The sequence below is a fragment of the Protopterus annectens genome, chromosome 4.part0 (assembly GCF_019279795.1).
Source record: "Protopterus annectens isolate FY-2018-M chromosome 4.part0, PAN1.0, whole genome shotgun sequence".
In the NCBI taxonomy this organism is placed as follows: domain Eukaryota; kingdom Metazoa; phylum Chordata; order Ceratodontiformes; family Protopteridae; genus Protopterus; species Protopterus annectens.
Genome location: NC_056733.1, coordinates 46,149,449 through 46,163,904, shown reverse-complemented (window position 1 = coordinate 46,163,904; position 14,456 = coordinate 46,149,449). Strand labels below are relative to the sequence as shown.

At 42.8% G+C, this 14,456-nt stretch overlaps 1 protein-coding gene across 1 annotated transcript in view; it reads left to right on the top strand.

Annotated features, from left to right (window-relative positions):
- RNF213 (ring finger protein 213) overlaps window positions 1-14,456 on the top strand; it is a gene marked incomplete in the record, with an annotated part of 2,890,576 nt that overhangs the window by 2,376,108 nt on the left and 500,012 nt on the right. The window contains 1 exon segment of the mRNA XM_044069632.1: window positions 1,768-1,868. Coding sequence (XP_043925567.1) covers window positions 1,768-1,868 — 101 coding nt within the window.

Here is a 14,456-nt window from a genome sequence, read left to right as displayed (position 1 = left end):
TAGAGAAACTATGTCTGCACCTACAGAGGTACTGATCACTCAGACGCATTCACAGTATTGAGTGCATCTTTCTCTTCTTGCATTGGGCATGCAAAGATGAGAGCCATCATCCAGAAGATAAAGAAAGAATAGCTCAGTTTTCATTTTGTGACTCATTTGTGTGTAGAAAGATGGAGCAGTGTATGTGTGTACACGCATTTGTGCTCTTGAGGGGTCTATGTCAGAAGATCGAATGGACAAATCTTTGGTCGAGAACATATGATCAGCAATGCAGTCCATTGGAAAAAAATTCAAAGCTAAACAACACCTGCATGTAACAAAAACAGTGCACCCTCACACCCCCTGCTAATTATATATACCAACTCTGAGATCACACTAGAGTGGGAAAAAGAGCAAACTTCATGATCCATACTGTAATTCATTCTCACTCAGAACAGTTCAACAGACTGAATTGTCTATCATATGGTCTCGACCTTATGGGTTTCATCAGTTTGTCCGTTTGATCTTTTGACATAGACCCCATGTGAGATGTACACCACATACTGCAAATTAAATGTTACTTACAGGTAAGCAGCAAGTATATGCTTACCTGGTAACACTTTAGAGGATTGCCTGTTAGTACCCATATTTCCCAACTAACCTTCCTGTACAAGTGGCACCTGTACCCCTCTTTCTACATTGAATGTTTGATATTATAGGTTGTATTGGAGATGCTACTTCTCTCGATCAACTGGTGTTAGGTTGAATATGTCCATAATACAACAGCCATTAACTAGTAGAATGTGGAGTGAACTGTTTACTCCATGTAGTACTGCTGCATTAGATGGTAGCCATCATTTAAATATGTAATGTGCTGGTTCTAGTAGTTTTGATCAGGTTTGATTGTCTCTGACATTTATGCTCCATCGGTCAGTAAAGGATCAAGCCCCAGTTTGTAGTCTAGCTAAACTTGAGGGTTTGAGTGTCAGCCCTAGTGCTGGAGAAACTGATTGGAAGGGATGAGATGGCATAACCATCTTGCCCTTCCCAAGGATGGCTGGAAAGGGAACCAGTGTAATTTATTGCTCCATTACCAACCATTCAACATTGGGTAGTGTATCATCAGGCAATAAGCCAGAGTTGCCTCAGGCTTACCAGGCAGCACATCTCACTGTAGCTGCAATTTGGTATGCGAGTGCATATGTTTTCACCACTGGATCCAGCGTTACAGGCTTCTGCTTTCACATGGGATGCCTCTTGCCACTACGGGGAAAGTTATGGCATAGAATATGTAGCCTGGCAGTGTAATGACCTCACCTTAGCATGCTTTCACTTCCATCACAAGCCTATAAGTAGGGGCAATGTAAAGTAAATTCTGACTTGAGACGAGACTCCTTTACCAGTATGAATATGTGGATGCTGTGGTCAGCAGAGAATGAGGAATGAGAGGGTTGACTGACTGACGGAGGAGGATGATCACCAGCAGGCCAAGAAACAAAAAGGTATAGAAAAATGAGAGAGATTAACAAAACAAATCAAGTAACTATATAAACCTGTGCATTTACTAAATATTGTTTGCAGACTTCCTCTTATGACTTCTGCTTTGATCATTTCTTTAGCATGTAAGACATTGTAAACACAGTTTTAACTGTATGACTTCAAAGGTAGAGTAGTAGTTGCTTTTATTTTAAGATTTGGTACTTTCTTGGTGAGTGTTCATATATTTTTTTTCTGATAAGTCTGCTGTGATGCATTACACTATTTCTTATGTGCCTTTTGTTGTTTTAGTGTGGACAGCCAATGGAACGGAGTCGCTGTGTAGACTGTGGTGTTGATATTGGAGGATTAAATCATGCACCAGTGCACGGATTCACCATTACTGATGCAGCGTAAGTAACATTGCCTTCCATTACTTTGTGTCTTCCCTTTGTTACTGAGAGGGAAGTATTTATATGACTGAGTAGTTTTTCTGACATTAGTTGATTACTGATTTCCACTTGTGCTCACTATTAATGCTGCTTTATGTACTAGTTATGTTGGTGTTACAGTACAACAGCCAGGCAGATGCACATCGTGAGGCCACAAAGATAAGATGAATGGCATGAGGCTCTGGAATCTATATCAGGCCTTTTACTGACTTACTAAGATGAGGCAGAGATTGTAGTGTATTCACCCAATGTATTGTAAAGGATTGCTTTAGAGTAAACTTACTCAGGCAAGGTGGTTTGTCTTGCTGTTGCCATTATGTAAGTGTCTTCAAGTCTCTTGGCCTGTTTACCATTGAATCCTCACAGTAGATAAAGTGCCATGTATGTTGCATTTACTGCCCATGGCATATATTTGGAATGCTTTTTTAAACATATTTGTAAAGCATGACATTTTTAAAAAGTGACATGTATGTATATAAACTTAGAAACAAGCCAATTGCAAATATCATGGAGCTTATCTGTAAATGTTTAATTAGCTGTATGAACTATGTCCTTTTGTAACATGTGAAATGTAACATGGAATTGTGGAGTTTTTCTCCCCGGGCCTCCACTGAAAACGGGCTCTTCTTGGCCCAGTGGACTTCCTCGGTCATCAGACTTAAATAAATAAATAAAAACAAAAACAAACCATAGTAACACTTCCTTTGTTATTTTCATGCAGTACATATTTTTACAATTTTAATTTGCTCCAGCATTGCACAAATTGCTTAATTTCTACCTTTCCTTAAATTTCACCTTTCCTCCTGAACCCAATTTTGCATGTATTGTTCCCACAGATTTCATTTATTTCTATTTCATTTGCTCCGTAATTTTTCTAAAGATCCCACTTCCCAGTTCTTTTGTCTCCTTTGCAATATTCAGCACTTTAGTTTCATTTGGTTTAGATTTGCAGCCAGTAGCATTACACTGAATTGACATGTCCTACTATGTCAGGGAGAATTTTTTAAATCTGCCAACTTGTTATATTCCCAAAAAAAGTATGTTCCCAGTTACCTCTGTGTGTCCTATCACACTTCCAGCATTTACTATGTACCTGAGAAAAAAATTCTCTGAAGTCTGCTTAAGGTATAAAAGTACTTATGCAAACACTTCCAAAGATCCTAAACCTTCTGGACTTTGCTGCATACTTAGGAGCCATTCAGATGTCCTCTCTTGCTCGTTTGTAAAGCGCTTTTACATTCTGTGTTTCCAGTCATCATTTCTAACCTCCAGTGATTGATTCCTGTAGTTGTCATACAATATCGTAAATGTACTCATTATTCCTTTTCAACAGTAACACATGATGTCCTTCCAAATCACTGTTGCAATATTCATTACCTCTGGGATCTTCTAGGCCTTTATTACGTAGGGAGCTTTGTACGTCAGACGTATACGCCTTGCGCAAGTGTAGGGCATTAAGTTGTATGTACACTCCCAACTCAGAGCTTTGTTGCCACCAGTCTGAATGTATGTCATATGTCAGTCTGAATGTCCTTCTCTGTGCTGGTTTCGCCAAGCCTCCTTTTTTAGTTGTGTCCTTTTGGGGTTCCTTTTTTATTTTATTCTCTTTTTCAGTGGGTTAAATGTCATCTAAGAAAGGGAAATGTCAGCATGGGAGGCAAACTCTCCATAAAGACCATCATGATAGGTGCCTGTTTTGCTTGTGCTTCATCTTTCAGGATTTTGTTCCCAAGACTTTGCATAGTCATCTTTCTTACCTTTCTGTTTATCTTGAGAACCAACGTCTCAAGCTGTTGGCCCAAAGTACCATGGCAAAATCTGCTCCCCCCAAGGTACAGCTGCTGCTCAAGAAGAGGGCCAAGAAATCTAGGTCTGAGCCTGCTGTCCAGCCTCTACCAGACATCTCTCTTGAGGTGAGTGAGAGCCTAGAGGGACAGCCCAGTGTTACCTTCAGTTTCCTATGCAGTGACCTTGTCAGAGGCTGGTGTGAAACCAGCTTCTCGCAAGTCCTTTCGAAGTTGAGGGAGAACTACAGCTCATCATTTCTGAGGGACCTAAGGGGATTCCTCAAATCCTTGTATAGGAAGAGGTGCCAGGTACCTTGATTAAATCTAAGCAGGGGTCTAATCCTCTGCCTTTTGTCAGAGGACGTCGGTATGAAGAAAAGGCACAAAAACTAAGCATGTGTTTACTCCAAGGGAGCCACAAAAGGAATGGTAGGACTTTACTCAAGGCTTGTTCAGTGCCTTGATAGTGTTGAAGTCTCCTCCAGGGGTTTCAGTTCCTGATCCTCCTTGGTCCAGTACCCCTAAAAGGGCTAGGGACCCAGATTCTTAGGGACCCAGATTCTTTGGATAGGGATTCTGATTCTGTGGCTGACTCCTTGGCATGTTCCTCTCAATTACCTTCACCTTTAAGTTATGGATCTGAGGAGAAAAAATTTGTCAGTCCTGATTCTCCTTTTTGAATAACTTTCCTTTGGTGCCACAGTCCTGTGCATGATGGAGCATTTCAAATGGGATTGCCCCCAAGGTACGGACATAAAGAAGAGATATTATGAGTTGGCTAATATTTATTACTGGCTGAGAGGTTTCTCTTTTTTTTCTTCATTCGTTCCTTTTTCTAGATGTACATGTTCTCCTTTCCAGTGGGGGTTCTATTTCTTCTGGGGCAATTTAATTCTTAGTTGGGAGTGTACGTACATCACCCTTATGCTCTATGCTTGTGCGGGGAGAATATGCCTGCTGTACAATGCTCCCTAAGTAATAAAGGCTTTGGTATACTACCTGGACTTCAGGCTATCCTTGACAGGAGATTGCAGAGGTGATGAATACTGCAGCAGTGAAAAGGACATCTACTGTTATATGATTTTTTATAACTGTACTTTCTAGATGCTGCTAAAAACATTAGCCATAGCTGGTCTTTCACTTGGTACTGGACTCAATCCAGATGTGGCTATTGATGTCAGATATCTAGGGGGGGGGGGTCAGACATTTGGCACTGAACACAACACCAATTTTGTCTGCATCAGTGTCAGTGGGTATCAGCTATGGGTGGATTGAATCAGTGCCCTCAGCCCTTGGCACCTGCGCCTCTGTCAGTCTGAAGCTGAGATTCTGTCCTGCTTGCTCCTTGAACTACAAGGTCTTTTCAGACATAGAGCAGAGGATCTCAGAGACTCCAACAGGATCTTCTCAAAGTGTCTGAAAGTAATCCAGTTTCTTGCTCCCCAGAATCTACCTTTTCCCTAAGGAAAAGCAAGAAGCACACTTGTAAGGAGAAACCTGCTGGACTGCCCTACAAGAGACACAGATAAAGTAGACACCAGTATCTCTCACAAGTGAGTCCAGATTTGAGATATCCTTGTGGTGAGATCTCCACAGAGGACCCTACAGAAGGCTTTTCAGTCACCCAGCCTTCTTCCTTGATAGTTACCCCTTTTGACAAGATTTTCTTCTGTAGTCAGGAGAGCATGGAAAGAAACTGATGATGTGGCTCGTATATCCAGGAGGCCAGACAAAATCCTTTGACCTCTCTAGGAATGGAATTGTGTTCAAACTCATGTCTCTAGTTAAACTGTCACTGTGACAGCCATTATAAAAGTTCTCATTATACAAAGCCCTGCTGTCAAATTCTTCTAATGAAGAATGCATCTTTCACATTTACTATATAAACACTAAACAGCTTATCCAGCAAGTTAAATTTCCAGTAAGATCTTGCTGATGAGTTGTCCAAATTGTTAGATGAGCTGATGGATAATGTTCTGAAAACTAAATAGCTTTTGCAGGCAGCTACAGTTTAATCCGTTTTAAACCTCACAATGCAGTTGGCTCAGAACTCCACCGATACAGCTAGGGCAGCAGGTATCACCTTTGGTGTTGACTGCACCTGACTGATTTTACTGATAATTTTAAGACATTGTTTATTAATGTCCACTGCACTGAGTTTGCTTTGTTTGGGCTACAGGATAAAGAAAAACTGGGCAATAATGTTAAAGAAGTAAGCTGTACTTACTGTTTTTGGTGTGAAGCTTCAGACTCCTTTGGATGTAGGAGAGTCTGCATCAGCTGTGGTACCAGAATGGCTAACAGCAAGCAGGAAACTAGAGTTCAATGAGGAATCAAGTCTGTGGTAACAAATGGACTCTAGCCTCAAAGGCAGAACAAGTGAAATCAACAAAACTAGGGATATGGTGGCCCTTCAGCTTGGGGGCATACTAATCCCTGTGGACTTAACTGACTGCCTCTTTATGAAGGCATTCAGGGGTTTATCTGTCCCACCACCTGATTGTATGGTAAGTCATCCCACCAGGTAAGCAGAGTCAAACTATGTAATCCAGAGGCTGTTCACTTCCATTTGACAATCCATCCAAGCCACACAGTCTTGCTTACCCCATCAGAAATGTGCAGTGAGAAAGAAGGTGCTGAATCTCATTAACAAAAAATGTCTGCTGAGATGTACCAGTGGACCAGTGAGGATTCTGCTCTTACGTTTGATCCTTTATATTTCCAAAGAAAGCAAAGGGCCTCAGACTGATACTGAGCCTAAGTAGAGCGGTAGCTAGGTAAGGCAAAGAGGGCAGCTGCCTTCGTGTGCAGGCTGTTAGGGTCTACATTTGGCACTGTGAGAGAGTTGCCAATTAGTTCCTGCAAACTAGTTGTGCTTGGGTGGCTGGATGTGAGTACAGTATTGGAGCAATTTAAGCAAACACAATATGAAACGGTCACTGATTAAATAATTTGCTCTGAGAGAGAGTAAGAGTGTGTGTGTGTGTGTGTGTGTGTGTGTGTGTGTGTGTGTGTGTGTGTGTGCATATGCTAGGAAATGAAACAAGAAGAAAGTATATCTCCTTGCTACAGTCTGGAGTAAGATGTTCATCGTGTTACCCTGCTGCAGTCATCACACTTGGGTTATCCTGTCGTCAGGCGGTCTCACAGTCGGCCTGAATTCCAAAGTCTTGGTCCGGCATCAGTTGCTGTCACTTCTTCCCTGACATCAGTGCACCAGGGGTATATAGGAGGCATCCGACACCATTTTCTTCAGTCTTTCTTGCCGCGTGGTGCCCGAAGCAGAAGCAGTTTGCAAGTGCCGGTCGGCCGACTCCTGAGATTTTTGAAGTCGAATTTCAGATCCGAAGTCTTCAATAAAGCTAAGTACCCCATTGGGGAAACTTTTCTTGCCTCAGACCGATGTCAGAAAAAGTTAACAATTGTATTTCTTGTGGGAAGCAAATACCTCATAAGGACTTTCATTCTTATTGTATACCTTGCCTAGGCCCACACCACGATGTCACTGGTTGTCGGTTTTGTGCTAGGTTCAATAAGGGAACTATAAAGCGACATTTTGATTTCGCACAACACTACTTTGGTAGAAAATTTAATTACACTATGCCGTCAGAGCAACCGACTACCGGCGTGCACAAAAAACGCAAAGATAAGGACAGGCAGCCTAGATCCAAGCCAGACTCTGAGGCCTCGGCTGGGCCGGTCGCTGGTTCACTGGTTTTCAGTGAGGCGCCTACGCAGCCCCTGGCTACCGCAGAATTGGAACCCCAGACCGCTTCAGATTCTCTGGCGGAGAGTTCTAGGCTGACGCAGCCATTTTCTTTAGGCCCTACCAACAACACTGCAGAAGGAGAAGCCGGTGCTGCAGGAACACCTTCGGTTTCTGAAGGTGTCTTCAGACCAACTACTCTCACCATAAAATCTTATGCTAAGCTTAAGACTCCTCTAAAACCAAAAAAGACTGCACTTCAGTCTCCAGTTCAAGGCCCCATGCCTAAAAAACAGATGCTTAAAATGGCTGAAGGTTTGATTTCTTTAATCAGGGGTTCCCAACCCCCCACCCGAAAAAAGGCCTAGACAAGAGAGGATTATGCCTCCTCTGATCAAGTGTCTATTTCCTCAGGCTCCTCTAAGGAGCAAGATTACTCCTTTCCCCCTTATGAAGATTCTGATGCTGAGGATTCCATTCCCTCAGCTTCTCCCCCTGAAGACTATTCCTTTGGGGGGAAACCTTACATACCATGAGGGGAACATTTCCACTGGGAAGGTCAGGACTACTCCAACTCAAAGAAAAGGCTCCGAGAGTTTCTTTTACTCCCCCAGCACAGACCAGTTGCTATCCCCCCAGTTTTAGACATTGTGGATGATGTTTACTTAGAATCTAGTCTAAATCCAGATTCTGTGCCTCCTGCTCCAGCCAAACCAGATAGATACTATAGAGTGCCTGACTCTCACAAATTCCTTTACAAAAGCCCTGTTGCTGACCCAGAGACTATCTCCCAAGGTCCCAAAGGGGCTAAGGCTTCTATGGCTAAAAATCCTGTACCCTCTGAAAGGGACTCCAGAGCACTAGATAGGTGGGGGAAGAAAGTTTACACCTCAGCTACTATAGCTATGAGAGCACTAAATTGTCAATTTTGCATGCTTAAATACCAGCAATTCCTAATGTCTCAAATAAAACAAAAGATGAGCACACACCCGCAACAGTCTGAATTCAAGGAAATGCAGGATCTGTTGCATGCAGCTGAACATGTGGGCAAACATACTTTACAATGTGGATTTGATTCCTTGGAAGCTTCCTGTAGAGCAGCTGTTACTGGGTCTGTTATACGTAGGCATGCTTGGTTAAAGGAACAAACTCTGCCTGATCATGTTAAAGCAAAGTTACTAGATGCACCCTTACAGCAGGATGTCCTATTTGGGGTTAAAGCAAAAGAAGTCTTAAAGAAAATGGAGGATAAGGCAAAATCTATGCAGACGGTCAAAGATTTCTTACAGGTTCAGCCCCCACGCTTCAGCAGAAATTGGCCAACAAAAAATTGGTCCTTTCCAGCTACTGACAGACCACAGTGGGGTAAATACAGACGTCCAAGGGGCAGAGGACAAGCACAAACCCATTACAAACCTCGACAATGGGGCACTGCAACACAGAAGGGAGGAGAAGACAGGTCCCAAACTACTAGAAGGCAAACACAATGACTTAAACCTCAAATTGTCAAGAAAAACTCTCTTGGCAACTCCCTTGGGAGGAAAATTAGCACTTTTTACAGGCAACTGGCGCATCGTCACAAAGGACAAATGGGTCCTAGACATTATCTCACAAGGATACAGATTCCATTTCCACACCTTGCCAACGATAAAAGGAATGCCAAACCTGCCACAAAATCAATGGGCAGAGGCACAAAAACAAATTACAGCTCTCATGGACATGAGAGCCAGTCATCTGGTACCTACACAGGAGCAAGGCCAATGATTTTACTCAAGGCTCTTTCTAGTCCCCAGAAAGGACAATGCTTGGAGACCCATTCTCTACCTTTCAGTTCTGAACACCTTCTTACAAGTACCCAAATTCCAGATGCTAACACTACAGCAGCTTCTTCCCATGTTGGGCAAGAAAGCATGGCTAGTAATGTTGGACCTCAAGGAGGCATACCTGCATGTCCCTATCAGACAAAATTGCAGAAGATACCTCTGTTTCATTGCAGGTTCAACCCATTACCAATTCTCTGCACTGCCCTTTGGCTTATCCACTGCGCCCAGGGTCTTCACAAAATGCCTGGCACCAGTAATTGCATACTGCAGACAAAGAGGAATTCAAATATACCCATACCTGGAAGACTGCCTCATCCAAGCAGAAGGCAAGGACATTCTCTTACAACATCTGGCCTTTGTAAAACACCTTCTAAGTTGCCTAGGGTACACATTAAATGAAAAGAAATCAAAACTAGTACCCTCACAAAATATGACATTCCTGGGTGCCAGCTTGAATACAACGGCCCAGATGGCTTATCTGACACCAGACAAACATCTACAACTGACTCAATACTTCAAAACAATGGCAACAAAGACCCAACTCCCTGCAAGAAAAATTCTGCAGGCCTTGGGCTTCATGGCATCTTGCATACTACTAATACCATTTGCAAAACTGCATATGAGGAAATTACAGTGGTACCTAAAAAGCGTATGGACTCAACACAGCCACAGCTTGGACACAATGATATCTCTCATTCCCTGCCTTCAACAAGAGTTTCTATGGTGGTCACAGGCATGTCACCTCAACAAGGGTCAGCCTTTCACTTTACCCCCAGCCAGGCAAACTATGACAACAGATGCATCGGACTATGTCTGGGGTGCACACATGGCAGGACAGTGCATTCAAGGCATATGGACTGCAGATCAAAGGAATCTGCACATCAATCAAAAAGAAATGCTAGCTGTACAGAATGCCCTGACAGCCTTCAAGGGCCTCTTACATCCAAGACAGCTTACAATAAGGATGGACAACACCACAGTAATGTGGTACATAAACAAACAAGGGGGTACACACTCCTACCCTCTATGCAGGCAAGCAATGACCTTGTGGAACACAGCACTGGCTTACCGAGTTCAATTACAAGCTCAATTCCTGCCAGGAAAAAAAAACACATTGGCAGATGACCTAAGTAGAAACATCATGGATCCCCACAAGTGGAAACTGGATCCACAAGTATTTGCAATGATAACTCAAAAATGGGGGCACCCAGACATAGACCTATTTTCCAGCCCCCAAAACTATCAGCTAACAAAATTTTGTACAAGGACATTTCACCATCAAGCTTGGAAAGTGGACGCACTCTCATTCAGTTGGAAAAACCTGACAAGTATATGCCTTCCCTCCATTGCCCCTTCTCACAAAGGTGCTGCTGAAAGTCAGGATGGAGAGACCCCGAATGATACTCATTGCCCCAGACTGGCCACGCCAGCACTGGTACCCACTATTAAGGAATATGACCCAGGGCCCACCATGGATTTTACCACAAATTACTCATCTGCTCACAGCAAGACAGTCAGATTCTACACAGCCAACTCAAAACCTTAAATTTGGCTGCATGGCAAATCACCTAAGCAACCAGCCAGCTCCTCTTTCTCAAGCTGTTATGGATGTTATTCTGCAAGCCAGGAGGCCCAGCACCAGGAAGGCCTACTCAGACAAATGGAAAAGGTTTTGCGCCTGGAACCAAGCTAAAGGCCAAAATACCCTTCAGCCAGACATACCTCAGATTCTACAATATTTAACTGAGATGTTACACAAAGGGCTTTCTTTTTCATCTATTAAAATCCACACCTCAGCTATTTCAGCCCACTACAACACGGATCCTCCCTTATTTTCACATCCGCTTCTAAGGCAGTTTCTCAGAGGGGCCAAAAACATTAGGCCTCCCAGGAGAGCACCAACAAAAACCTGGGACCTCAATTTTGTTCTGGAAAAACTTACGCTACCTCCTTTTGAACCAGCTTTCTCAGCTGACTTAAAGTTTATATCATGGAAGACTGTCCTGCTGCTAGCAATAACTTCAGCCAGAAGAGTCTCAGAGCTTCAGGCACTAATGGCAGTAGAGCCTTTCCTCATTTTTCATCAAGACAGAGTTTCTCTACGAACTAACCCCTCCTTTATGCCTAAGGTGGTATCCAGCGTGGCTCTAAATCAAATCATCCATTTACCCACCTTCTTTCCAAATCCACAGAACAAAGGAGAAAGACTTCTGCACTCCTTGGACATTCACAGGCAACTACGTTACTACTTGGATAAAACTAAGGTTTTCAGAAAATCTGACCAGCTCTTTATAGCCTATGCTACAGCTTCACAAGGAAAGGCTATCTCAAAACAGACCATTTCCAAATGGATAGGACATTGCATTTGTTTTTGCTACACCCACCATGGAAAACCAGTTCCTGCTAGCATAAGGCCCCACTCTACCAGGGCAGCAGCTACATCTACAGCCTTCCTCAGGCGGGTGCCAACCAAGGATATTTTGGAAGCTGCAACTTGGAGTTCAGTACACACCTTCACCAAACGCTATCACTTACCACTTTACTCTAAGACTAGAGCTGGCTTCGCCACTGCAGATTTGCAGGGCCTTCTAGCCTCCTCTAACCCTGTTTGACTCCACCTCCCATCCTTAGCTTTGGGATTCTACCCAAGTGTGATGACTGCAGCAGGGTAACACAATGAACATAGTACAGTTTTGTACCTACCATAAATGTAGATGTTCGAGTGTATACCCTGCTGCAGTCCAGGTTACCCTCCCTCCATCCCCTCTGACCTAACTAAAACCTTTCAAAGCCTTATAATCTGATACTACCTTTGTGGTGTATTTGCTTATAGCTGGAGGGATGTTTTGTTTGTGCTAAACTTTTATTATTGGTACTATCTACTGACCACCATTTTGGGGGGGCACCTGACATCTGGGGCAAGAAAAACTGAAGAAAATGGCATCGGATGCCTTCTATATACCCCTGGCGCACTGACGTCAGGGAAGAAGTGACAGCAACCGATGCAGGACCAAGACTTTGGAATTCAGGAATTGTGGGACCGCCTGACTACAGGGTAACCCAAGTGTGATGACTGCAGCAAGGGTATACACTCGAACATCTACATTTATGGTAGGTACAAAACTGTACTTTTTTTCCCCCAACTTTGGTTTTGGCGGTCATAAGTTGATCTTGCTACAGCTGTGTTAATCAGTGTCAAATTTATTTCAAAGGAACATTCATGATACCGTAATGCAGTCATTCCTTCCCTGTCTATCAGAATGAGACTGAATGTGCTGTTTGGACCTCAGAGATACCCATCTCCTCATACAGATTGAAAAGTAGTCCAGGAGGTTTCTGCATTTTTGGATAGGTGCCAGTCTTACCCATTTTGCATTCTCCATTTGCTCTCACCCTAACCCGCGTTTGGGTTTCAGGGTAACTGTTCATAGCTACGGCAGGCAAGACCCAGCAAGAATTCAAGGTGTTTCTTTATCTGGGTAGATGGCTTATGGCTGCATTGAGTATAGATTAAGGTAGTGACAGCACAAGAGTCCCCTTTTCAGTTGTTTCAGTCCTTGGGAACTGTGGTGAATACAAAGTCCTAGTTGGGACCATATCAGATTCTCACATTTATGATAGGCACTGTAGGCACTCACCTTTACCTTAACAGGATTCCTGTCATATAGTTAGCTGTATCATCTGCTTCAGTTGTGGACAGTCTCAGAAATACTTTGTCTCCAAGAGGCTAGGTCTTATGGCAGCAATAATATACATTTTTCTTCATTCAGAGTTTTACATGGTGGTTCTGTAGTGGATTGTAAAGGTGCTGCAGTCATAAGTGACAGACAACTTGTCCTTCAAGTTCACAATTTCCAGGGCATGCAAAACACATTTGCAGTGGTGATGACACACTCCCAGCTTCATGCTGGGCATCCATTTTCTCTCTTCCAGTCTTGCAGAGGCTATCATTACAGACACATTTGCCTACAAGCAAGACAGTTCAATGTGTTTAGACAAAGTTGGAGGCTAGTCTGTCCAGCAGTATTGTGGAGTTGGACCGTCCTCACTTTGGAGACCTTTCAGGACCTCCTTCCCCATGGCAAAATTGCCACTTACACTGACAATTGGGCTTATACCCTGTGAGAAGAGAAAATGAGGGTATGAAAATGGGCTATATCAGCCACTCGTATTCCAGATGCAGCCAGTTCTTTGACAGGCAGGCAGACTCTGTCTTTACCTTCTGATGCTACATGTGTGGTACCTCAGCTTGCATTCAGCACTGAGCATTTTCTATTGTTAGTGAAACTTTGATGTAATCTGTTTACACCTGTAGACCAATGCCATATACAGCAATGTCTGCCCTGTTATCTTTACCCCCATTGGCGTAGTATTTTTTTAACACCTTTATTGACTTAAGACATATACAGACATACACATATATGAAAAAAAACAAACCATGTTAGCATGTTCACAGTTACAAATATTATACACCACAAATATTCTTTTATACAATTATTAATCCAGCATTACATAAATTGATCAATTACAGCCTTCCCTTAAACTCGCTGTTCCTTGAAAACATTATTCTGAATGTATTGTTCCCACAATTTCCATTTTTTCTATGTAATTTACTCCCATCCTTTACTAAAGATCTCACTTCCAGTTCTTTTATCTTTGTTACAGTACTCACTACTTCATATACAGTTGGTTTAGAATTTAATTTCTATTTTCTAGTAATTGTACATATGTCCTCCCGTTGCTTCCTTGTCAATTGCTTATCATGTCTCTCTTCCCAGTGTTGTCTAACTTTCTTTGATTCATTCCTATAGTTATCGAACAGTATTTTTATGACTTACTAATCATCCGTTTTTAAAAGCAGTTTCTGTTCTAGATTCATCTAAAGTCTTTTCCTGAGCAGGTCTTTCACTTAGGATTCCCCTATCCCTTTCTCTGCGTCTGTGCTCTGATATCAATCCCTGATAAGGAAGGTAGTCTTTAGCCTGCAATCCAAATGTCCACTTAGCCTCTTCCCATTCTATTACCTTTCCATCTCAAGTTATTTGCTGTTACTGTCTTGGCTCCTTTGCCAGTTTTCTCCAGTCAATTTTATCCCCCTCGTGCCTATTCTCTGTACCCCTAATTGTACTCATTCCTGTCAGCAGAATCTCCTTTCTCCATTTTCTTGTTGGCTTAGCTCTTTGAGCATTTTCAGCTACTTTTTGAATGTAATATTCTTTATGGTTGTTGTTGT